Here is a 25,967-nt window from a genome sequence, read left to right on the forward strand (position 1 = left end):
TTTTGAAGTGTTGTCCAGATGAACAACTAAATTACGTGGTTTATGCTCGGAGTTTTACAAAAGTGGCTTTGTGCTTAAAGTTTTTGATACACAAGCTTCAAAATTTCAGAACTGGGTGCTCACTTCCATATTTTGGGAGTAAACAATGGAGAAAAACTGTAAGACACCAATAAAATCCTGCTCGACTGTTAAAAAGCATGCTTATTCTGTGCACCAGAGGGCGCCAAAAACAGTCATTACAGCAGAGTGTCATTGCACTACTCCCACTGCTGCAGTCAAAATTAAAGCCGGATTTCTAAATCTTCATCTGTTCGTCTCTTTCTCTGCCTTTTGATCAAATCGGTGCATCTTGAAAAGGAGGCAAAGAAAGAGAGTGAAGATGACCCCATGCTTGACGTACAGTGAAGTTTCACTGAAGTGGATTCCACTTAAAAAGTCAAAAGGTCACCACTGCATCTGTTAATCCAACACCACTCTCAGCTCTTTGATGAAAATACCAGGGCTCGACTGATAGCTGGTATTTCCCAGTCAATAATCAGCTTCCAAGATGTTTTTGTGAGCTAACTGATAAAAGATGTATGCTCGTCTTCAAGTGCTAAATCAACAATACTTGCCAAAGAGCCACAAACTGGGATAATGCAGAAAAACATACACACATTCATTTTCTGATAGACTTGAAGCATTCCAGTGTCAGTACAACATGCAGCACGTGCAGGGTAGACAAGTCGAATGTGGCACATGCTGGCAGAGTATTACAGAAACATCATGCACTGCCGGACAGACAAAACAAGCGATGAAGGAGGGTCAGGAAATGGAATATCTGGTTTATTTCCTCAAAGGAAACCAGTTTAAGTCTGAGCTGACTTTGTCCATATATTATTTTTGGATAAAGATATTAAGACAGACCACACCAAATGTAACTTGTTTTAAACTCGGACATTTAGAAGTTCACAGCATTAGAAATGTTTTGAAATTCTCTCTCAACTCAACAGGCTGGCTAATAAAATTAAAAGGAATAACAAACATGTTTAGTGTTGCACTCATTTTATTGATCAGTGGTTAAAAAGTCATCAAAATCTCAAGGCACAGCGCCCCTGTGAGATTTTTCTTTTGTGCAGTTTGATCAGAAAATAATTAAAAACATTAAAAACCAACACTTGAACCGATTTCTCTGGTCCACTTTTTGCAATCAATTTTAAAGACAAAATAATACAATTTATCATGTACCATGTAAGAGGATTTAAGAAACGCTGAGAAGTGCATTAAAGTGGAACTTCTAACAACTGCCTTTTTAAAGGATGCCATCCTCTTGGTACGAACCTCATTCTCACCAAACCTCCGATGATTAATCTATACAATACTCTTAGTTAAAGAGAGAAAACTTTTAAAAAATACAGCTGTTTTTGGCATCTTTTTGAAAACATTGCAAAGCAGTGAAGCACAGCAGCATATATAAATAAGACAGCATTGTTACGTCTGCATAATTACACTGCAGATGAGCAATTAAAGTTTGATGTGCAGTACTTAAATCCAAACTTAATTCATCAAATCTATTTATTATCCAAAAATAAGTCCAGATGTTTTACAGGAGTCAAGGCCGTCCACTCACCCAATGACAATTATTATACGGATTGAATAAGACATTAGTGACTGTGTTTTGTTCATTGCTTTGATTTAAGAAAAAAAAAAAAAAGAAGAAAAAGTACCAAGAAAAAAAGAAATTTAAAAATCTGAAACTGATTAAGAAGTTTGCTATACATTTTTATTTACATTAGAGCTGCCAAAAAGTATAAAAGTATCAATATTCACAAGAGACTATACAATAATCCTTAATCAGTAGGTCCAAAAACTCCTGCTTTTATGTTTGCCCAAAATGTAAAAAGAAATATTCACCCAGTGTTTTAAAAATAGATATAGAACAAATATAATACATTTACGAAGGTTTGACCATATTATAACGACTTATAATAGTGCAACTACCTAAAGTATATTTTAAAAAGAGGCATTTAAAAAAGTAATAAATCTTTAAAATATCTTTTTAAAGGAGCGTCTCTGTGCAGATTATTGCTGTGGACATTAATTAAAAAGAGGAAGGCACGGCGGCCCTGATAGACTGAGTCAAACACTTTTTTTACACAGGGCTGGAGATGGCGGAAGGTTACAGGCGTCCTGGGGTTTAATCAGAGGAGGGGTAGGCCACACCGGGGGTTCGTAGGTAAAAGAAAAAAAGGGGGGCTGCGGGGGAGGTTTGTGCAGGACGACACAGCGAGACACAGGAGGTAAAAAACATTTCTGAGGTAAAAAAGGTCACACAGACGTTGTCACTCTGTCTGCAGCGTTATTGACCTCGTTTTTGTTGGAGTCCAGGCCTTTGGCAGCGTTCAGGTCGTTGCGGAGGTTCTCGGCCGCCTTCTTCATCGTTTTCAGCTCACCGGGGTGAGGCGTGGCCCGGCGAAGTAGTGTTCCCTGTTTGAGGGGAAACAGTTTATTTGTTTTAACTGCAGCACAAAGAGCAACTGTTTACATCTGGAAAACAAAGGAATCCACAGTTTTTAGTCGTGCTACTGGCTGCTAATGTGGATGTCAGTGCACTACTTTGGTCCAGAATGAAATATCTCAATATCTATATAATGTATGGCTGAACCTTGCTGCTCGCAATTATCTAGAGTGTGGGAGTATGGCAGATTTTTAGACCCAGCAATGTGGTGCTGTGTAAGCGCTGCAAATTGGAAATTACTTTTCACAGGTGGAACAAATACTATAAACAAACACTTCCCTCAGCAGAGAATCCCTCAGCACTTTGTTTAAGGCGGCTGAAACAACAAGACAGACGCTGACTTTTTGTCCCCACCCAGGCATGATGTACTACGATTATCATTGAAAATCCTTGAAATTGATTTTCCTTCATCTGGGGTGATATAATTTCTAACGTTTATCTGTCATTTTATATTTTCTGTTTACTTTAATGACTGTGTATGAGTGAGAAAATAGCTTTAACCAAGTCAAGTACTTCAGTATTATTTGTTTGTTTTAAGAGAGGGTGACTGGAATGATAGATATGTTAGTTGTAAAAAACAATCGCCTATAGATAGATATTTTTAAATGTATCATTAGATGGCGCCCTGATATAATGTATTGCCAGTAACTGGAGGATGAACCCTATTGACTTTGATCCACTGAGTTTTCCTCTGGCACCACCAGCAGGTTAATATTTGTGTTGTGAAGTGTATTGTCACTAATTTCACCAGCCGCCCAATGGATGGCTGTGAAATTTGCCCTCGGGCCTGCTCACCTTGTCATCATCCTCCTCCTCATCATCGTCCAGGAAGTGAATGGCACTGATCCTGTTCACTGCTTTGTTGTCCCACGTGTCATCTGCCATGTCATTCACCAGGCTCTCCAGGGCTCCACAGCGGGCAAGATTATCAGAGCCTGTGGTCGTGTATTAAAAAGACACAACACAATTCGCATTACTGGAATTCATGCACACATCAGCATGCTCAGATGGAATTACAGAGTGCTAGTTGAAGTGAATACTTCAGTAGATTAAAATCAATATGGTTGTTATGATTGCTTCTCTGCAATCTGCCAACTCAAGAAATGAAAGCTGTCACATAACCGGGAGCCTGAAACTGCCAGATCACAGTTTCAAATCCCAGCTTAGTCACAGGCTTACAGCAACACAATCTTCCCTGCCCCCAACCTCAGCTTCAGCCTCGCTCATCTGACCTCCACCAGTCTTATATCTGCATCTCACCCTCTGAGAGGCAGCACGTCACAAAAATGAATGAATACAAGCCCCCTTTTCATTTGAAGGAGAGGCAAACATCTTTTCACATGCAAAGTACAGTGACAAGCAAGGAACAAATATTTTGCAGTGAATCACAAACACTCTGCATGTTCAGGCCTCAAGGCTGTGGACGACAGCAAAGGAAAAAATGACAATAACCTGTTGTATCAGGCAGAGATATATCTAGCCCTCAGCCACATCTCTACCCACTGGGTGAGCCTTTAATGGCAGCAGGCCAGCCGCTGCTAAGCCTCTTTAGCTGCCCAATCCACCGCATTTCTGAAAAACATAACCAAGAAGGGCCTCAAGGGACAGGAGAGGCCCTGATCTGTTATAGGCTCTGTGATCCCTTACAGGACCTCATAATCGACAAGATACTGCAGGGAAGGATCAGAGGGCGCAGAACACGGCATGCTTCCCCGAGCAGATCATGTGATAATGTCATCAAAAACCGCGGGGCACTAAATACTCTGAGATGATGCGACAACTGATGAGGACTCTTACTCAAATGTCACAGTGTTGGCACCAAGTCACTTTACTCTGGGAGAAGCCCGACACTTGAGCAACATGGAGACACTGATCTGCTTGATGAAGACAGGAAAATGTCGAGATACAGTCAGTGCTCCTGATAATACAGATGATTCATGGTGGTTATTCAAAACATCTGAGCATTATCTTCCACTTGATTAAAACATTACCTTTGTCTGGATCACATGGCTGTTGAGGCAGCAGCACGCAGGTGAGCACCTTCTCGCGTGTGTCAGGGTCCTCGTCCGTCTGAAAGGTGAGGAGAGGCTGCGACTGGTTTTCTGACAACCACAAGGCCTTCAGTCGTAGCGTGGTCAGTGACATCGGTAAGTGGTGGAGCCTGCAAACCAACAGGATATAAATCACTAACCTGCTCATTTCACACAGGATTTACAGAAACCGCACGGCACCTGCAGGTACACATTTTTGGATTAGCAGTTATGTCACATTAGGATGAGGAACTTCATTGTTGTTTTGACAATGTGGAGGAGGGGAGACGCTCTCCAGACATCGAGGGGAACGTGTTTGTGTGTGACTAAAGCAGCAGACATTCCTGCAGCTGCCTCTGAAGACAAAGCTTGGCCCAAAACAGGTAGTGGCAAGGAACCACAGCCAAAACAACCTGACTGACGGTGAGTAATATGAAAAAACATCAAAAAGTAATGTTGAGGAATTTAAAAAAAGAAAATGTGTATTTCACCAAATATTTATCAATACCAATACTATATTGTTAGCTTGGTATTAGAGTCTATATCATCTCACATTTAAGATATTGTCAGACTCTTGGAGTAATGGAATGCATGTAACAGGATTACAAAATTTGGATACAAACAAAAGCAGCTTTATTCTGGTAAAGTTACAGAAAAAATATGTACTTAGATGACGAATACATTCAGTAAAAAAGGGAAATATTATGGATTACTTAACGAATACACACAAGATTAAATCAAGGTAAATTTTTTTATATTTCTTTTCTCTAGTCTTTGTTTGCCTGTGTTTGGTACTGAGGTAACCCAAAAGTAACAGAAAGTAATCAAGTTACATTACTTTAATAATATGTAATATTGTACAACTCTTAACATGTAATTAGTAACTGTATCAGAATACATTCTTAACCTAACCCTCCCAAGCCTGGATACCAAAAATATTGTGATATTATTTTAAAGCCTGATCAAGGTAGATAAATCATTATCATTACTATTTAATTGCCAAGTCTCCAAATCACCTACAGCACAATGTGTTTTTAGTGATAAGGCGGTATTCACTCCTCTCTGCCAGCAAGAGATGAGTGAAACTGGATGTGAGCCTGTTGTTATACAAACCTGTTTCCAGACACGTCAAACACATGCAGCTCTGTGGCCTGTGACAGCTCTGCCGGTATCCTTATCAGTCTGTTCTCTCGTACACAGAAGACATTCAGACCGCTGCAGCCTCCGATCTATAACAACATGATCAGTGTAAGTCAGAGTACAGCATGAAAACATAGCATAGACAGACACACATGGTGGTTTAACAGAGTCAGGACAAAAGAAACCAGAGTAAATCTGTCGTCAGCATTTGGCCACTTTGTCCCAGAATTAGTGATCTCAGTTGCAGAGCAGTTAAACGTCAATGGGATGTAGCAGATGGACCTAAAATTAGGAACAATTAGGCCTAGTAGCCAGACAAAGCAGAGACTTGATGGGACAGTTAAACTGCAGTAGTAATCCATTCATCTGTTCAGACCTGAGCAGGATGCTGTTACAGAGATTCATCGTGATAAAAGGTTAAGCTAATCAATTTATGATAGGCACTTGCTGCATTCACAAAAAGAAACGAAAAGAGTAATTAGTAAACAAAGCAGACGAGGAACAGACAAATTCTGAAACAAATACATTATTATGTCTGCTTCCATGTATGCACGGACACAATTCTACCAGAGAAAATGTGTTATGAGCAACTAATCAACAATCAATAGAATCCATACAACTGGACCAATGGTCAAGTAGCTCAACAAGGCACAAATCAATACTGGGGCCATGGTTACACTGCGATTGTTCAGGATGTCATGCAATGGGGGGTTTGAGAAAACAGTGACACCATCGCCGTTAATTCATGATCTAGGCCGACTGTTATTTCACTGCAGACACTACGCTCTTTGCATCATTAAGACACAGGGGCATTGTACGGCGTCTAAAGGAGCCTTTCAGATGAAGTTTTAAAGCAGGCGTGCCTTCACTTAAACAGACAAGAGGTTCGAAAAAAATTCCACATACAAACACAATGGAGACACTCAAGACGGAGCTGAACGAGCCAGAAGACTGAGCAGTGAAAGTGAAATGAGAGAGCGCGACAAGTGAGAGCATTGTTGATCCAAACGTGAATGAACTTTAGACAGTTTGAGAACGGTTGCGATAAAGAATTACATAACAATTGTTAGAGTCTAAATTAACAGCAGTTCAACCAATTTTTGGGGCTGATACCCATATCACTATTAAGGAGTGACGAATTCTGATACTTATATATTGGTTATATCGGCCGAAATACATACATACTTTTTTTGCCCAGTACTCTTTTAAGCAGCTCCACTCACTGCGATCAGTCAGTGCTGGACTGGTTAGCTTTCAATCTTACATTTTTCAACTTTTCACTTTAAGTTTTGGACCAACAGTTGATGAAATTGCCTCTCAACACACTTTTACTGTTCAGCGAAATTATGTTGGTTGATATATGAAAAGCTTACCTCCTTAGGTAATAATGTGAGCTGGTTTCTGTCACAGTTGAAGTTGGAAAGTCGCTTCAGTTTTCCAATACTCCTCGGCAAACTCTGTAAGTAATATATATAAATCCAATCAACAATGAGAGAGAACCTTTTGTGCTTGTGCACTTTTAAATACAATACACTACACAGTGTAGAGCTCTCAGAGACGAGGGGAGACATGTTGCTCATACAGTCCTTCATACGACACAGAAAACAGAAAAGCAGACTGGTGAGAGCAGCCAAGTACAGATCCCCTGGATGTAGCTTTCAAACATTGTTTTACTGTGAGTAAGTGCATCAATAACAACATATCCTGAGCTATTTAAATCTGTTTTGGGAACAAAGTCCTCCCTCTGCCCTTAGTCTAGTGCTAAAATAATAGTGTTTCCTTTAATTATCGGATCTTTACACTCATAAACTTGACTGTAACTAATATGAGGACATACAGTAACCATAATTACATTTTAGAAGTGTTTTCCACTATTGCTTAGTTGATTGGCCAATCCCCACACAACTCAATGTATTCCTGTCAGACTTCGGATGTTTAACATGTCAGTGATTAATTACGAAGCTGTGCTAATGCTTTCAATCTGTTTAAAAGCATAGCCTAGCATAAAATGTAGATTATTGTATGCTTTTTGGCTTATTGAATAATACCCAGTGGTGCTTTTGGAACTGTGCTTCTAACTAATTATTTTATTTTAAATTATAACCTAATCTTCTTTAACAGTCGGCACATTGCCCTGGTTACCATGGGCCAGCTAAAATAAGCATGGAAGTGCTGATCCCACAGTGATGTAGTGCAAACACACCTGTATCTGGTTCTCTGTGAGCACAAGTTCAGTAATGCTTTCACAGTTGCCAATGCTCTCCGGAAGATACGTTAGCCTGTTCTGATCAGCTTTCAATATTGAAAGTTTCCGTAGTTTTCCTGCAAAGAAAAAAATATATATATCTTAATCAAAATCCACATTTTTCAGACATTGATCAGCAGGCTGATGAAGAGTTATTGAGATGTGAATATTTATTTTTCACATTAAGCATCATTTGTTCCATGGGTCTAACACTAACTATTTTACACAAAATATATTTTCCCATCTGTACGAATTACCCAAAAAGCAAATATAAACTATCAGAAAAAAAGGCTTGCAAGATAGTATAATAATGCTACTGAAGAGCTGGGAGAGTCCACATACTTACCAATGCTTTCTGGTAGAGCATCGATGAGGTTCTGAGACACCAGCAGGTCAGTGAGCGACACCAGACCGCCCAACTCCTCTGGAAGTCGCTCCATTTTGTTTTCTGATACATCCAGACACAACAGGCTCTTCATACTGCCCATTTCCTAAAGTTCAGAGAAGAGACTGGTGGTGAGCCAATATGTGAGTGACAATAATACAGCAGTATATCGACACATGTGGCCGCTCTTATAATGTTACGTGTCTTTTTACTTTATATTTATATTCACATGACTCTGAGACAGGGTTTTCTCATCTTGCAGTGGATATTTTTTTGTCCAAAACTGTTAGTTAGGTGTGTTGTTTGTCGAATCTCAAATACAAAAAGTATTTGGGTGAATAGCTTACTGCAGGTATTTCCGCCAACTGGTTTCCATCCAGCCACAAGTCCTTCAAGCTGACAAGACAGCCTATTGACTCTGGCTATGTGGGAGGAAGAAATGTGGGAATTGAAGAGAGTGAGAGTCAGGAAAATAGAAGAGGAATCGAAAACACAAGGAAACAGAGCAGAAAATACAATATAAGTGTATAGGATAAAATAACTTCTTTGCACACACAGCGAGGTGAAGACCACTGGAAGTCTAAGCACTGAAATGAATGAAAATACAGTTCCTCAACACTCTAATATATTTAAAATCTATTCTCTATTATCACAACTGAGAGCAGAAAAAACATCAGGCAGCATCCAAAAATGGAAAGAAATCAAGCTCAGTGGTCACAGGTCTGAAGAATAAATAGGACATAAAACAAAGCACATGAAGAGTCCTTTCTTGGCTGCCTGACTGTGCTTTGCTTGATGTGCCAGTAAATCATTCACCATCAGAGTCTGACCGCTCACACAAGATTACAACTTAAAACTAAAGCTCAAGGCAGATGGTCATCCTCCCATCTGGGTGATAAGAGGCGAAAGCTGTTCTCGAGGGATGCTAATCTACTTGGACGTGACAAGAACAAGGAAATGGGAAAAGTTTTTTTCTGCTCAGTTTGTGAGTAAACAAGCTCCCCTGCATCCAGAAAATTACAAATAAAAACTCACCAAACTGTATAGCTCATTATTTCCTAGGTCAAGTTCTTCAAGTTTGTGAAGTAAAGATAGTGACCTGTGGAGGAAAAGAAAAGTCAGAGGCTTTCTGCATGTTCTATAACTTATTAACCTCTGTTAACACAATAAAGGTGCTCCATCAAAATGTATAATTAAAGAACATCAAAGTATACTTCAAAGTTATAGGCTATAACAATATATCCACACAGGCTGTGCGGTTGGTTGATTACTTACTCTGGCAGGAATGTCAGCAGATTTTCTCTGAGTTCTAGTGATGCCAAATTGACCAGACTGCAATGACAGGCAAAAAGAATGATGATTATATGTTTCTGAAAATGCCAAGAAAACATGAGCTGCAGTTTCTATATCTCCCCAAGACGGACATATAATACATATGATTGCTCTGAGTGTACAGTGGGAGAAAATAGAGTTTCTAGCTAAAATGGTTATTATCCTTGCAATCAGATATCTGGGAACAGGAAGTACTTTGGAGGTGTGCCGGACTTATCATGTCTGTAAAATCTCGACAGCATAAACACGTGCTGCATACTTAAAATGAAGAACAAAATGTCTGAGTGGCATCAGAGACCAAAGTACAGGGTTATCTTTTTGCAACGCTGCCTATGTGCGCCTCAGTACTGTACATGGAGCCAATTAATGGAAGATTTTATAACAGCCAACTATTGCAGTACAAAGTCCATCTTGTGGAAGAACCCAGAATAAATAACTCAGCCTTCATGTGGTATTAGAGTCAGACCAAAGTGTCAACATCCTTTTCAACATTTCACTGAAACACCAACTAACATTATGAGTCAATTGGCTGAGCTAAACTAAGACAAAATAGACATTATAATAAATAGTTTGAAGACTTCTTTTCAGTCTCTTGAAGCCTTTACAGCGACAGATTACATTCATAATGTGATCAAATAAATGTGACCCATGTAGACTGAGCCACAGGGACTAATAGAAACTAGAAGGTATGTTTGAAGTGTTTATTAATTTAATCTACATAAAATCTATCTTGAGTGACTGGCCCTCAAATGTGACAACATGGAATACAACAACTACTTTTCATCAGTCTTCTGTTTTTCATTCTCAAGAGCCGATCGCAGAGCCAAAAGATAGGAAAAAAAATGAAAACAATCCCCAAACTGCAAGTGTCTCAGGTTTCTGCGAAAGCCTTTTTTTTTTTTTTAAATCGGAAAGCACTACCAACTCAGGAAGTACACCACAGATAACCCCATGCACATTTATCTTATTCACTTTTCCAACTGTGTTATGGTTTTCATTACCTTTTTCCCTTGACAGAGAGCAGGCCTCAAGTCACTGAGTTATGTAAGATAGATGTGGGACATATGTGGGGCACATGCCGTACCATGAGGGGAAGGTTGTTAGGAGATCTCTTGAACTTAAGGAAGACTGTGCATGCCATAGAGGTAACCCTGTTAGACTGTGTGCACAGTCAAAATAATGTAAATCAGTGGCTGCGGCTGTAAAAGCTCCAGCTGTGTGTTCAGTTTGTAGCCGTTGCCATGGTAAATAACATGAACAATATGAGCTGTTATAGCCATGAGTTTCTCTCTAAAATAAAACTTTTTTGGAGGGGATTGAAATCATTTCTGTACAGGAAAAACCTTGTAAATGACATTTCAAATGCAACATTGAGGTCAAAGCAAGCAAACGTTTAAATCCATCCTAGCTCTGATGCTTGTTCGAAGTCTTCAATGATAAGTTTAACATGTTGCTGAATATCTAACTAAGAAAATATCCAGAACATAAAAAATGCTCAACAAATAGCACAACTTCATTTATTTTAGCCTATGAAGGACCATTATCAGTGTAAAGATCTAATCTTTAATCCATAACACCAAAGATCTCCATAGAGCTGAAACAGTTCATCGATTCATCAATTACTTGGCAAATGTTAAATTTATCCCAAAGTAGTTTGATAATCAATTAATCAGCTAATCTAATTAAAGTCTGTACTGTACATGTATGACATCAGATTAACATTTAGTCTAAGAAGCCCATATGTAACTAGCATAGTATTATTTCAAAGTCCTGACCTATGATCACTAAAGAAGCAAAAAAGAGTCTTTTCTCAGATCACACAGTCAGGCTCTCATCCGCCATCCACGATTATCCCCGAGAGGCTCAGCAGTAATTCTTAATTTATGGCACCGTGGCAAGCCAAGACAAATCTCTATTTAGTTTAGCTCCAACTGTTTCAACATGTATCTAATGGTTAAAATATGCCATCCAAACCACTGCCAATAATTATTCAAAACATACTACTGGACAACGTCAGCACGAGTTTCACTCAGAAAACCTGCCATTAAAGAACATATCTATATCGACATCTGTTTTTATAATTCAGATTTTAAAAATACATTAAATTACCCTGGTGTTAAAAAAAAGAAAGGGTTTGATAAAAAGGTAACAGGATGCAGCAATGTCCACAGTAGCAGACTGCATCAATTTACCCCCTTAAGTCCAGAAAGGGTTTAAGTTAAGTTTCCCCTGAATTCCAAACGTCTACTAAAAACATCCCTTGTGGCAATTTGACTTAAAAGCACATAGTTCTGTTATTAAATCCAACTGTAATTGAACTCAACAATAAGGGAGACCTCACAGGAATAAGAATGTTGGCGGACATGAGCTTTCACTACAGCAGATTATGTGCCATCTCACAACAAGCCTTTTATGAACAACGACAATGAAGCCAAGAAGAAAACATTGACTGATGAGTCTGTGAAGAGTAATGCAGTTGGTATGTTTTCTTCAATCCGGCAAGATGGTGGAGACTTTAGAAGAAATGATTGCAAGAGAACTTAGAAATGCGGGCCCTTTGACATGCTAAGTGTATTTCTGTCGCTAATAGCATTTACTGCATAACCTTCAGTGAGCTGTGCAGGAGGAGGTTTACTAATGGTCTGGAACATCACACATTTTTAATCTTTAAGCTCAAAAGAAACAGTGTCTTTCTGTATGTTAATTGCTGTGTAGGTGGACCTCTCACTGTGTTCATTGGCTAAAAAAAACTGCAGCAATTGTCAACCTGACTAATTTGCCACTAGAAAACACACACAGAAGTGCCTCTCTAAAGAAATGTTTTTAGCTCAATGCATTTTAAAGGGATGCTGATGCTTGAGCTGCTTTTATACACTAGACTGTTTGTCTGTTTACAGATCGCTGAGGGTGAAAATTAAATTGGTTCTGTATTTTCAGAATAAATATTGGATGAAATTAATTATCATCCCCAACCACACTCACACCTCAGGCTAGACGTCTGTGCCAAGATGTCTCAAAACAAAGAGGTAGTCTTGAAAGTCTTGAAAAGATTTATATTTATGTAAGGTTACAAACATCCTAAACATAATTTGTTTACCATTTGATGAAGGTAAAATAGATATCAATAGCATTCATTTCACAGTAAGATAAACAGTTTCATTTTTGCCTTGGCTATGAAACTGTGGGAAAGTGATATTGGCAAAGGCTAGAGACACTTGATATGTCAGGACACGTATGATGAAACATTGTGTATTTACTTACTTTCCAATGTTATCTGGAAGAACTTGCAATGAAATATCATTGATGGAAAGGCATGTTAGATTCCGTAGCTCTGGAAAGCTTTCAGGTAACCTGGAGAAATAAAAGACAGGCCGTGATGTCATGAGCACATAAATAATAATTTCATACAACTGCTTTAAATACTCCAACAAATATTTTTTAAATTAACTTAAGGGGGAATAGTTGACTAACATTAGAAGATTCTGGTTGAATGTTCATGTTGCTTTCTTTCTGTTGGGCTGTAATGTTAAGCAAGAGTACTAACACACCCCAGCCATAAACTCTCCATGAGTTGTTTATCGATGCTTGTTGCCATTATCTCTTCCTCCTGCCCTGTCCTTTCTATTCAAAAGAATACTTAGTGCGGCTTTATGATCAAATGTTTTAACTTTTATGTGAACATCTAATACTAATAACAATAAATCAGAATAATCACAAAAATTCCTGAGAATTTTTTCCTCTTGAAAACAGTTAACTATGTGCCCAGATTCTCAGTTTTTAAATGGAGACAAACAGACTGCAAACTTTCTTTTGTCTGGTTTTCACTTTAAAACCATTATTCTCTTTAATATTGCAGGCTGACCAGATTGGACTACTGCGATGGTAGTTGTGGTCACATCTTGATCCACAGCAGGAAAAACAAAATAATGCTTCTTGCGTCCCTTTAGCTCCGGTTATTTCCATTTTTGTGGCAGGCTAAGTGTACTTGTAACCCTCTTTGAGTATCCTACATAAATATGGGCTTGTGAGACTTCTTCTGCTCAACAAAACATTATCTGTAACTACTGTAAGCCAAAGATCCTACTGAATACAAAGCTTTAAAAACTTGGGTTTTGTATATTCATTGAGCAGGCTATCAACAAGTCCTCACTGTCTGTCAAGCCATCATGTGCTACTGTTATTTGGAACAAGCACACTGGAGCTATGTGTAAACTAAATCTAGGCTAATATAATCACAACTCTCACCACAGAAATTCAACATACAACTTGCTATCAACCCAAATAAGAGGTCCTTTCATAAAAAGAGTGAATACAGATAAGTAAGTTACAGTTAATACCATTTTCTGATGCTGTCGAGGTTGTTTTTAAACAAGATCATGTCCATATTTTCCATTATGATGATTTAAAAAGTACTTATTTTTGCTAATCAAATTTATTTTCTGAATATAGCAGAAAAAATAAGGATTGGGCCTTTAATATCCACATGAGATTGATAACCAAACAACATCAACCTTCCTGCTAACCCACAGGCGCAATTAGACCTTTTTCTATTTGACTGTTAAAATAGAGCTGATTAAAGAGTAGAAAATTAGGTTACTACTATGGAAAAACCCTGTGTTTGTGTGTGTGTGTGTGTGTGTGTGTGTGTGTGTGTGTGTGTGTGTGTGTGTGTGTGTGTGTGTGCACTCTCAAAGCATTGAACGCCTATGCCTTTGTAACACTATTCATTGTTGCCCCCTAAACTATATACTGCAAAGCAATGTGCTTTTGCACCTGCTGAGGTGCAAATTAGACTCAGTCTCACCCAACAATGAAAGGCAGAGTATGCAAAATCTGCAGTCTGTCATGGAGAGTGTATAAATATTTATAATGGCAGGTAGAATTGCAGGGGAGATTTTTTTTAAGAACTGCAGGATGATCAACAAGAAAGATTTGAATTTTCAAAGATGTACTCTGCTTTTTGTTATCCCATTTTTTAAAATCTGGATAAATATGCGGGATCAAGGAACAAGTACTGTATTTTTGAGAGGTAAAACATAAGTAGGACTACCTTGTTAATGGATTTCCACTGAAATCAGCCACTTGGAGGGCTTTGCAGAATGAAATGCTCTCTGGGATTTCCATAATATCTGAGTAAGAAAAAAGACACATGTTAAACACTCCTTAATCACTCCACTCAGATCATAAAGCATGATCCAACTTCACTGAATATACAATAAAATCAGCAGCAGTTAAACCATACATGTCAAAATGATGAAGACAGTTGCTTTAAGTGCTAAAGTGATTTTAAAAAAACAACAAAAAAAACAAAGACATAACTACAATAGTAAGATGGAATTTTGTGTTTAATCTAGTGTAGGATGAACCTGTTTGATTACTCAATAGTTATGTTACCCTAAAGGTCAACTCTTAAAAGTAATTATGACTCAACACATTCAGTACTGTGTGTTAAATGTCTGTTTGTGCTTTCTTTAACTTAGTTGACCTTCTGAATCTGGTTTCACCCTTCAGCCACAACTGTGAGCAGTCTGCTCTGTTGCGGGAGAAATCTCACCAGTGTGCCTACAGGAGTGTGTCTCCGTCACCAGAGACAGGCTAATGTAAACCATCTTTTCATGCTTCTGCGTTGCATCAGTTTCACTAATGGGGAGTAAAACTGTCAATGTGATTCATTCGTGTTGCTTGATTGCAAAAAATCGCAGTTAGGAAGAAAATACAGAGAAATACATTTTGCAATATGTACCTAATGGTACAGTATTTTCCCATCTTACCATTTCGAGAGACATCTAGTTCTACCAGCTGCATGAAGTTGGCTATTTCTGGTGGAAGTCTCTGGATCTCATTGTCACTCAGGCCAAGTTTTCTTAGTTTCACCAGATGGAAAAATGGCTGAAAAGTGAAAAGAAATACATATTCAGTAAAACAATTTAAAGGATTTCATTTTAGCAATGCTCTTTAACAACACTGGTGCATCTTGGACTGATTACAGAGTTTGCACTCGTTTACCTCCCAGAATCACTCCCTTATAAAGTTAGACACAACAATTAAATATATTCATTCCAATTTCATGCAACTGAATGTGATTTGAAGTTTGGTGACACAAATGAAAAACATAATTTAATGAGACTTGGTTTTGTATTGCAGGAGTATGCGCCTTGTCAGCGTTTCAGAAATAATGATGATTGAATGAATGACTGCTTCTTACTTTTATAGAGTGTTAAAAGTGTTTTTAATTATTCTGGCTGATTAGACCTCTGCTTGTGATGAATTTGGGTGGGGCAATTATTGGAGTCACATTGGTTCTCCACTATGTGAGAACGAAAGATAAAGGTGTGAGTCGTCTCCCGCTCCAACAGGACGAGACAAAATGTCTAATCAGGCATATTAAGTGAAAACACCTGAGGAGGTGAACCATGTGTGAGAAGGGGCATAATAGTCTAGTTGTTATTCCTGTATCACTCTCATACATCTTCAGCAGAAACATTCAGTACTCATCTGTGTGTCCTGAAATATTGTACACATTACATCAGCTCTGTTATGATAACTGCATGCATGGCTGCTCTTAACAGCTGAATAACTGTATAGACCTTTACCACAGAAGACAATTTTACATGTCACAGTATTGAAAAAGACAGGTTTAAATAATAGACCTAATGATGGCTGGATTTATTTAGCTGCTTTAGTTTTTTTAAGGAGAGGAAGAAGAGGAAGAAACATTAAAAGATGAAGACAAAGCAGAGGGATCTTGGTATTGTTCGTGCTGGTTCACTGTCATGACTCACAGGTACTCTTGAATAGTGCAGAGCCATCGTTAATGTTATAATTAACACCTGTGCTTTTCCTGCTATGACAAGTGACAAGACAAAGTGTCTGCTAATTGGTTGAAATGCATTAACTTAACCTGAAGCTAGCAGCAAGCTACAGCAATGACTAGACATATGTCTAGGATGACGGATGACTACGGATGACTCGAAGATTGGCTGGAGAGGCGGTTTAGTATGAGACCACAAGCACGATGATGAAGGCCAGTCTGTGGCCTCAACATGTTTATTTCTGTCACTCTTTTATCCCAAAAAGACACAAGGACTGCCATGGGCAAGGGTATTTTTTTTAACTATCAGCTATAAGAAAAGGGGAATTTTTTACCCCTCTACTTTCAGTTCTTTGCTCCATTTGTACAACCTTTAAAGCAAATAAAAGGTTTCAAATAAAAGCAAATAGCAGCCCATGACAAAAAATCTCCTCTATTTCAGTAATAAGCAATTTTGAAGAATTGCAATTAATGGGACAAATGTCCTCACTGTCAGACATTTATTGAACAGAATTTATCATGGATGTCTGACAGCAGGTTTAACTTTCCGTCTCCCTGTCTGTCTGTCCCGGTCTGTGTTTAAATTCTACCAACATTAGAGCTGCAACAACTACTCAATCAGCTTCTAAATTATTTCCACATCATTTTGTAGTTCTTTAAGAAAAAAGGTCAAAATGTTCTGATGAAATGTAAATATTTCCAGTTTCTTTACTCCTCTATGACAGCAAACTGAATCTGAATCTTTGGGTTGTGGACAAACAGAGAGAGATTCGACCCTTCATCTTGGGCTTTGGGAGACAATGAACCACACTTTTCACCATTTTCTGACATTTTATAGCACAAAGAATTAGTCGATTGAGAAAATAGTCAATAGATTGATTGACGATGAAAATAGTCGTTATTTGCAGAGTTACTACAGACCCCTGTCCTCTACTGTGCTTTTCTGACAATATCATGGTCACTACGTAGAAGTACAGAGATCTGTCTTTATTGCCAATTCCTGAGAGAGAAAGATCCAGTTGGTACTCTGATTTAAAAGGCAAAAGCAATTATCACAAGCACATACTTGACGCCCATAACAAGAGCAGGCAGAGCCCTGCCTGTGTGGTGGTAAAGCAGGTAGTTAACAATACTGCTTCAGGTTCCTTTCAATGTTTTGGCATGAACAGAAAAAACAGCCTCTAGAATTTCCCCGTCTGGCCTTTTACCTTGCTATTGCTTGTTACAAAGCAGCTGGCCATGAACTGGAACCAGTAAATGTTTGACATTTTTGTTTGAAAAATGAAACGATTAATCAATGATCAAAATAATTGACTACTTTTCTTTCGATCAAGTAATCAACCAATCATTGCAGCTCAGCTTATACCATATAATTTTGATTTACTTTTTTGTCGTGAAAGTGTGTCACTATCGGAATCCATTATGACAAACATGAATCCAAGCTGCAACAGCTTTTTACGACCACCTGTTCCACACCCTCAAAATGGTTTGAGTGGCATATGGATTTCAAAACTGTAGTGGAACACTTTACTCATTCAAAATGTCAACCTTTTTAGGCTGTAGGAAAAAAGTGTCTTGCTTTTTAGGAGGAAACTAGACTGGTGTCCTATCTGGTTCCCCTTTATATAAACTTACTGTCCTAGAGCTATATGCTCAGGTAAATGTAATGTTTCATCTGGAGATTGCTGGATCTCATCTGAAAATAGGTTCATTATATCAGTGTGGCTGGTGCAGAGCTAATCCAAGCAGCTCATTGTTGTAAAATTAGCCCCACATTCAGTACATTACCAGCGCTTAATGATTTCAGATTAATTCTTAATGATTGTGCCATTTCCACTAATATTCAATGCTACCGGCCTCAGAATACAGAGCCTGGTGTAGGCCTATAATTGTTCTTCTTCTGGATGTTTAGCAAGAGTAAGTAAGACTAAAAGAAGCATAGAAAGCACCACATAATTCAATCATTGTTAATTCAATGTTATTGGACTGCCAGATCCTCTTTAGCTAAACTCATGATCCAGCTGCTTATTATATTATTTATGTGCACATCAAATAAGGCCCAAGAGTCCAAAAGTCAAGCTGCACCCTATTACAAAACGCACAAGGTTTTTAGACAGTTCAAACATCTCTAATCCATCATTTCATCAAGCAAACAAACCTGCACTCTTACGAGTCCTGACAACTGACTGAGCTTTAGCATCATAACAACCTTAATTTCACTTTCACCTTTCATTTATATTGTGTAGCCAGTTAGTTTCTTTCTGCTAAGTCTCTCAATCACAAATGTAAGCTCAGAGATTTATCTCTTGATGATTACCCCAAGAAAGTCTTGGCTAGTACAGACTTGTTAATTTCCAGGAAACTAACCTGAACTGTGGCAGATGAGGAGGTAAAGCAAATTCAGTCAAGGGCTTATTTTACTAACATGTTTAGCACTCCTAGACTTCTTACTTGAACTACGCCACTCCTCTTTGACAAACGCAGCTACGGAAGCAAACACAGGTACTCTGAAACCTTCAGTATCAAGAGAAAACAAAGGCAGTTTTTTTCAAATGTTCACTATCCTAATCTCTTGATAACAATAAAGACAGGGATAACAAGTAACAGAGAGCGATACATAATTGATTCTTCTGTGCGATCAGTGTGGTCACAAATTTGCATGAGCTTTGCGAGTCTTGCATAAATGTTAGTGACAGCAAACCTGTTCATCCTGTTGGTGTCACTCGGCACCACGCCCGCCCCAAACAATCACCCATGCGTGACGAAAACCATAACAGGCTGAGTCAAGAACCCATTAAACATTCACTAAACTTTCAAGTCAATGTTTGAATCTTTAGTTTCACCATCGGCACTGTTTGTAAGAGAACAAGCAGAAGCTGGAAAGCGGTTTGTGGGAAGAGAGTGCATGGCTTACTGCAATGAAAAAGCCATTAATGTACTTAAAAAATACATTAAAGACATCAGACTGTAGGATTTTTGACAGTAGATGAATATAATGTGAAGTTTGTTCATCAGGACTAGGCTTCTGTCTGGTCATAATTTAATTACATCTGCAAGGTCACAACCCTGCACCTACAAAGACTTGAGTAAAAGACATCAGTGTTGAATGCTGAGTAGGGTCTAAGGTTACATGGTCATGCATACAGTGTTGTATATCACAGCACAGACTGGAGTTTAAACTGCCATGTCAGTCACTCTACAACTACCTTTATGATGCCTCTTTCTTTGCAAGAACTTCTTGTAGATCACATGACATTTAGTAAGTCAACTCAACCACCAGCTTCCTGCTCTGGACTTCTATCTTTACCACTTCACAGATGTCATAAACCCTGCAACTTCCTGTCTCAAAGATGAATTCTTCTCTGTTTTTTCTCTCCATCTCTACCTTCACTGTGTGTGTAATGTTTGAAACTCTTAGATGATGATAATGACTACAGACTAGTAAACAAATCCCCATTAAAATTGTTTTTTCCAATCAACAGTCCAAAGATATTCACTATGCTATCGTACAATGTCAGGAGTTGTCAATTCATTTTTGGAATTTTCGTTAAAAAAATAAATAACTTGATTATCAAAGTTGTTGCTGAGTGTTTATTGATTAATCATTTTATTGCTCGGCTACAACTAGCTAGGGCTGTCAATACCATCCATCTTATGGGCTTGTGATAATTACCTGCAAATACTCGAAGCCTCAGCGAGGGATATCATACTTTCCTAAAACGTATGTATTTTTTTTTTGCTTATAGGCTGGATTTTGCAAATAATATGAGCCTAACAAGAGACAAGGATAAGATGGCAGTGTCAACCCCTCCAACCACAGCCCTGTTGGAGAGACGGCACTTATGAGGACGGTTTTCCATTGGCAGATATTGTTCTGTGCACTTGTATCACATGCACCTGGTTTTTATGTGTGGGTTTAGAGGCTAAATCTACACCATACAGGAGCTCTATTTCTCATTCTTTATCAGTCCTCTGCCTCTTTTTTGGTGCAGCTGACACATCTAATTCCTCTTTAAAAAAAAACTAAACCAAACAAAAGAAACCGAGGCATTCAATTACTGATTTGGATGATGATTAGCATTGAGAAGTCAGAAGCTTTGAAGCTTTGAAACATTTAGGTCAGCCCTACAACTAGCAATTACATTTGCTATCGATTAATCTGATCGGTTAATCAGTTAGTCTATTCAGATTTGTTTTATTTGACCAACAGTCCGAACCCTAAATATGCTCAGTTTACTATCATCATCATCATATATAACAAAGAAAAGAATCACATCCTTACATTGAAGAAGAGCAAAAGCTTTTTGCTTGAGAAATGACTGAAACAATGACTCAATTTAAAACTGGATGCCGATTAACTTTCTCTTGATTGACTGACTGATTTATCAGCTAATTGTCGTTCTTCTAACTAATGCCATGATACATATAGGTTGCAGATATAAAGAGTTGTTGTATAACAGTCATTCAAACAACATCTCAGTCTTACAGTATCAGTTCAAACAACATCTCAGTCTTACAGTGTCAGTTGGAGAACGCGGAAACTGCATTCATTTTTAAGCTGGACTAACTGGCAGGAGCATTTCAACAGCCTGCGAGGCTTGTATTTCTTCTCATCCTATTGGTTTTTTTTGTTTGACTGCTGTTTACTAAGCTAACGACTGCTATTTCGAAAGTATACTGACGGTATGTATCATGAGGGCCAGTTGCTGAATGGAAACTTTGAATAAACAAAGAGACACGAGTTACTGTTTGCTAATTCTGTCCAGCGCCTCAGCACAAATAATACATAAAACAATCGAAAAAGCAAAATAGGGCCTACAGCCATTAAAACACAGTGCAAACCTGTGTGTCATGTTTCCATGACTCGGTCAGCAGATTTTTCTTTGTAAAACTATTGAAACTATCTGCTCAACGTCAACTTGCCTCATCTTGTTTCGGTAAAAACACACCTCTGCCGTTTCATCTTACCGTTACTGCCTTGTGCATGTCTTTATCTGCCTGCTGGTTGAAATGATTGACTTGAAATATGTTTACTGTGTCAAGGCTTTGTTGCATCACTTTTAATACAACGCTAATATAAGTGGTCGGCGTTTACTCAGTTAGCCACCTTGGAGGCAAATGTGAGGAGGCCACACAGCGAGCAATGAACTGCACTGATACAAAGGTTTATCCAGTTGGACGTTTCTTGGGTTCACTCAGCAAGCATTGATGACATTAGTTACATGCCGAAGAGCACAATAAACAATTTCTCATGTCGGCTTGTACATAATCCACCCCTCAGTCCTCTAACCATGCTCAGAATATTTCTGAGCTGAGTGTAGAGATTGCCAAATTGTCACATACTTGCGTGTGTTGTCACAATGAGAGTACACCTGCTAATCACATCATGTGGTAGAGACGATGGAAAGAGGGCAAACTTTGCCAGTACCTCGTTTGTCAGGTGTAAAGTCTGAGATGTGTGTCGGTTCATGGTTTTATTGGTCTGTGCCTAACAATTCGGGTCAATGATTCATCACGACTTCATTAGAAAACACTAGCACATACAAACGCACTACTGAGGCAACAACAAAACACATAATGGCGTCTTTGTTTTCAGTCAGAATACCTGTTCCTGTGCTTTTCTTCGATGGACAAAGTAAGCAGTGTGACACAGCCACGGGAGGTTGCTCACATTATCTCTGTTCCATCAAATTTCTATGGACGAGCCAAGTCCAAACATATTCTGTCGGCTCTCTTTTCTTCCCTTCATGGACAAAATCCCTGTAATTTCTATTCAGTTATAAACCAGCTTCAAGGGTTCAATAGCATTTAACCAGCCGTTTAACTAATTGTTGAGTCACACAACAGTCCTTCAATCCAATCGGCTTTACATCTAACCCACCGTGACTTCAGTTATATGAGGTCGTGGGACTAAACCTTATTCTATACTCTCCGTATTGCGTGCTTTAAAGGTTACATTGAGAATACAGAACACAATTTTCTCAGGCTTAAAATACATTCCCCAGAGTGCCACTGAGGGCAACTTCTACAATAAAACCGGTTTGGCTGCAGAAGTTAAAGGGAATATGTTGACAAACCACAAAGTCAATCATCCTTTCACTCAGTATAGAAGCTCAAGGCTATATGTCAGAGAGAAACCGCAGGTCAGACCTTTGGGATCTTGAGTTTCAAGTCTGGACGTAGGGAAATGAACCATCCTGATCCATGAGAACTAAAATGTAAATCCTTTAACTAGTATCCCACTTAATCCAGAGCGCTAGGGTCACAAGAAAGAAGGCTAGGCTTGTGTGTCCCCACCTCACAAAGACTGTCAGTAATTCAGTAGCCTGCAGTCCTCCTACACGGTTGTTATTAACCACAATAGAGCCGCTGTGATTGGGAACGAAGGTGTGCGTCTGTAAAAGGTTACAGTCAAGTTTTGTTTTGTAGTCTTGTATTTTCAAGACAAACCAGTAGTGATTGACCTGAAGGATGACTTCATGGGCCTTTGAATACGTCTCCACAGTGAATAGACAAGTCGAATCCATCACCTTGGGCACTGAGAAATCATTTTTCACTCTTCTCTGACGTTATAACCTGACGCAGAAGATGGTTTGTTACCCAGAACCATCTAGGAAGTTATCAATAGAAAGAGTTTGGAAAAGGGCAGGAACTTTCAAAGAATACTTAGCAGGTGATTGGACAGACCATCTGTCTCTGATTGTCTATTAAGGCGAATTTCAGCCAACCAGATAAAGAGAAAGACAGCGCTGCCATCAGCGGAGCCAGTTTGTAAATCAAACTCTTACAGAAGCCAGTCGAGAGAAGAGCGAAAACACCATCGGGAAATCTTTGCTCTTCTTTCCTCTCCAGTTCTGATGTAATTGGAGCTAAAGCAGCATCTACGCTAACCTCTTGAGGAGCGACGACTGTTGTTTCCAACAAACAGCCGCTTCCCCTGCTGGTTGTCACACCTAAACCACACACCATGCCTGCAAGTATCCACAAGGATGTTGACTGGTCAGCATAGCTCGAAGCCTGGCACAATGGATTTGTGGGATCACATGATCTTGTGAATAAAGATGATGATAAACAGTACAGTATTGGTTTTCCTTAAATTCCAAAGACTGCCATGCGATGAGGTATACAGATTTTTATTTTGGAAAAAAGTGAACTTATATTGGATCTGTATTTTGTATCAGTAGAGAGGTTGAACTGAGCTATCAGGCTCTGTATCTGGACCATAAACTGCTTCATCTTTAAAATGATTGACAGATTATTAGGTGCAGCCCATCAGGACAATATTGTGAAATGAGACTGGAGAATAGAGGTTGGAGGCTGGGTTTATTACCAGCTGTTTGACAAAACGTACTAAACGCTAGATCGGCTTACTGGATTTTCTTCTGAAGCGTTCATGGCCTTTACCTATGCACTCAGTTAGCCTTTTTTGCCGTAATACTTACTTCCAATGTCAATAATGACCATTTAATCTTTACATCACAGTTGAGTGAAACAATTGTCTTACTTGGAAGAGGAAATGCCTCATCTGCTCGTAAATCATATCATAATTAATATCATTCTCCTGTACCGTGGAAGAGGTATTGCCCTAGAGCACCATAACTCATAAGCCTTTAATATTTATCAGGGCACTGAGTCACACAGTTGTGACTTCAGCTTTTATCCATCTTATTAAATTAAACTCTACTCCCTGGAAGAATGAGGTATTTTAGTGCTCCCTACATGCAGTCATGGCTCTATGTAAAGACAAAGGGTCATGGGAATGTCTGACCTCAGCATGGGATCACCTGCCCAAACAGGTTTGACATATCAGACAACATGTCAGTGCTTTGCTTCGCAGTAGGCCATGAATGCCTGAGACACCTGGGACTCCGAATGTTTTATGATCAAACCCCACACTCTAACACATGTGTTGCGTTAACCTGTGGTGGGAGGTGTAGTTCAAGGGAAATTTCCACCTACACAGGGTGCCTGCCTTGCTGATCTTGCGTAATTATTGTCCCCAGGTCCCACCAGACTCTCACGGGATGCCTGATCAGCTCAGTTAGCAGCTCTGTGTCAGAAACACTTTAACTGGAGGGACGCATTTCATGTTACCAAAAATAAGCCACGGCACCCTGCCTCTGAACCTGCCATTAAAACCCAGTGAGAGGAAGCGGGTTTTTTTCCCCCCCTGCTTACCTTGGGCAAGTCTCGGAGTTGGTTGGCATCCAGCAACAGCTCCTCCAAACTCCGTCCGTAGCGATAAATCTCGTCGGGCACATACAGCAGGGAGCAGTGGCGTTTATCGATCATCTCAACATGACGGTTGCACCGCCACAGGGGTATACAGTGAAACATCACGGGGGAGGTGGGAATAAATCTCGTACCCGTGCGATAAACAAACAGCGGGCAGGAGGGGGATGCAACAGATTGCCTCGGCGGGACAGTCCTGGACTAAATTCACCGTCAAACACACGCGAGGCGAAACTCGCAGGGAAACAAACACCGAAACTCCAACCGAAAGTAAGTCGCTGCAGCGTTACCGAGCTAACGTTCGTTCTGTCGCGACGAACATGGGATTTATTCTCCGTCGTCGTCTCACTTGGGTTACTTTGCAGGCACCTGTTTTTCCTCCGCTTGGTTCCTCCTCGTCTCACGCCGCTTTTTAAAACCCCCTCTTTAAAGCGTCAAAAACACAGGCTACATCTCCGTGTGGAAGAGGGTAGCGTTCTCGTTTTTCCGTCTCGTCCCGGAGTTAATTTCCTCTCCCGTCCAGTTTCTGACCCGGAACATTCACTCCCTCATTCCAATCCTACGTCATCATCCCAGGCCGCTCCTCCCTCCGGTCCCTCCTCTGGATAGTCCCGTCCCGCACGGGGCCGCCATGATGGGACACACAGGGCACACAGGGTGCACGGGGGGGGGTGGGGGGCACAAACTGAGAAGTGTGTACTTTAATTAATAGTTTAAATACGACTTTAGTGACATCTGTTGTTTAAAGTTTAGCGTGTTGGAAACTAAGGGAAGCTATGAGGCACAAAAGTGTGCATAATGGAGCAGCAGGTGGATTAGTAACTTTTGTCTTTTACTATTTAAAGGGGCGCTATGTAGTTTTTGGAGAAGGAATTCAAACTAAGAATTTTGATATTTACAATATTAATGAGGTAATAATGAAAACTTGGAAATAATTATCTTTTCCGTAAGTGAATAAACAAGCTGTTCTCAGAGGAAAATAAGGTCCCCAGAACAGTTTGTAGCCCGAGAGGTAGGGTCCGCCACATATAAACAAAGTGAAACAGTATGAAGTTGTGTTGTCCTTTAAGGTGTCCCGTTTGTTTATTCCGTCTGTTTAGGCAAAAACAATCAGTCAATGAAGATTTTTCTTCCCCAAAACTACATAGTGCACCTTTTACTTTGAAAAGAAGAAATATTTTTTAATTTAAATTCACAAGTGATTGAGCACATCCTCGCTCAAGGGTTAATCACTACTAGCTCACTTGGTCTTATATGACCAGTAGTTTATTGTGGGTAGTATGGTTAGCCAATAT

The 25,967-nt window shown here is 39.3% G+C and overlaps 1 protein-coding gene across 1 annotated transcript; it reads right to left on the reverse strand.

Annotated features, from left to right (window-relative positions):
- Positions 1-1,027: 1,027 nt before the first annotated feature.
- LOC311271070 (leucine-rich repeat-containing protein 1-like) lies at positions 1,028-25,217 on the reverse strand. The gene is made up of 14 exons (XM_084376464.1): positions 24,619-25,217; positions 15,401-15,518; positions 14,680-14,758; positions 12,891-12,980; positions 9,573-9,629; positions 9,333-9,396; positions 8,645-8,719; positions 8,259-8,403; positions 7,871-7,989; positions 7,041-7,124; positions 5,641-5,756; positions 4,489-4,658; positions 3,293-3,432; positions 1,028-2,466 (listed from the first exon to the last, which is right to left on the reverse strand). Exons 1-14 carry the CDS (start codon positions 24,775-24,777, stop codon positions 2,308-2,310), a joined length of 1,575 nt encoding a protein of 524 aa, XP_084232590.1. The 5' UTR covers positions 24,778-25,217; the 3' UTR covers positions 1,028-2,307.
- Between the last annotated feature and the right edge of the window lie 750 nt (positions 25,218-25,967).

This window comes from Pagrus pagrus (assembly GCF_965226575.1).
Source record: "Pagrus pagrus genome assembly, chromosome: 15".
In the NCBI taxonomy this organism is placed as follows: domain Eukaryota; kingdom Metazoa; phylum Chordata; class Actinopteri; order Spariformes; family Sparidae; genus Pagrus; species Pagrus pagrus.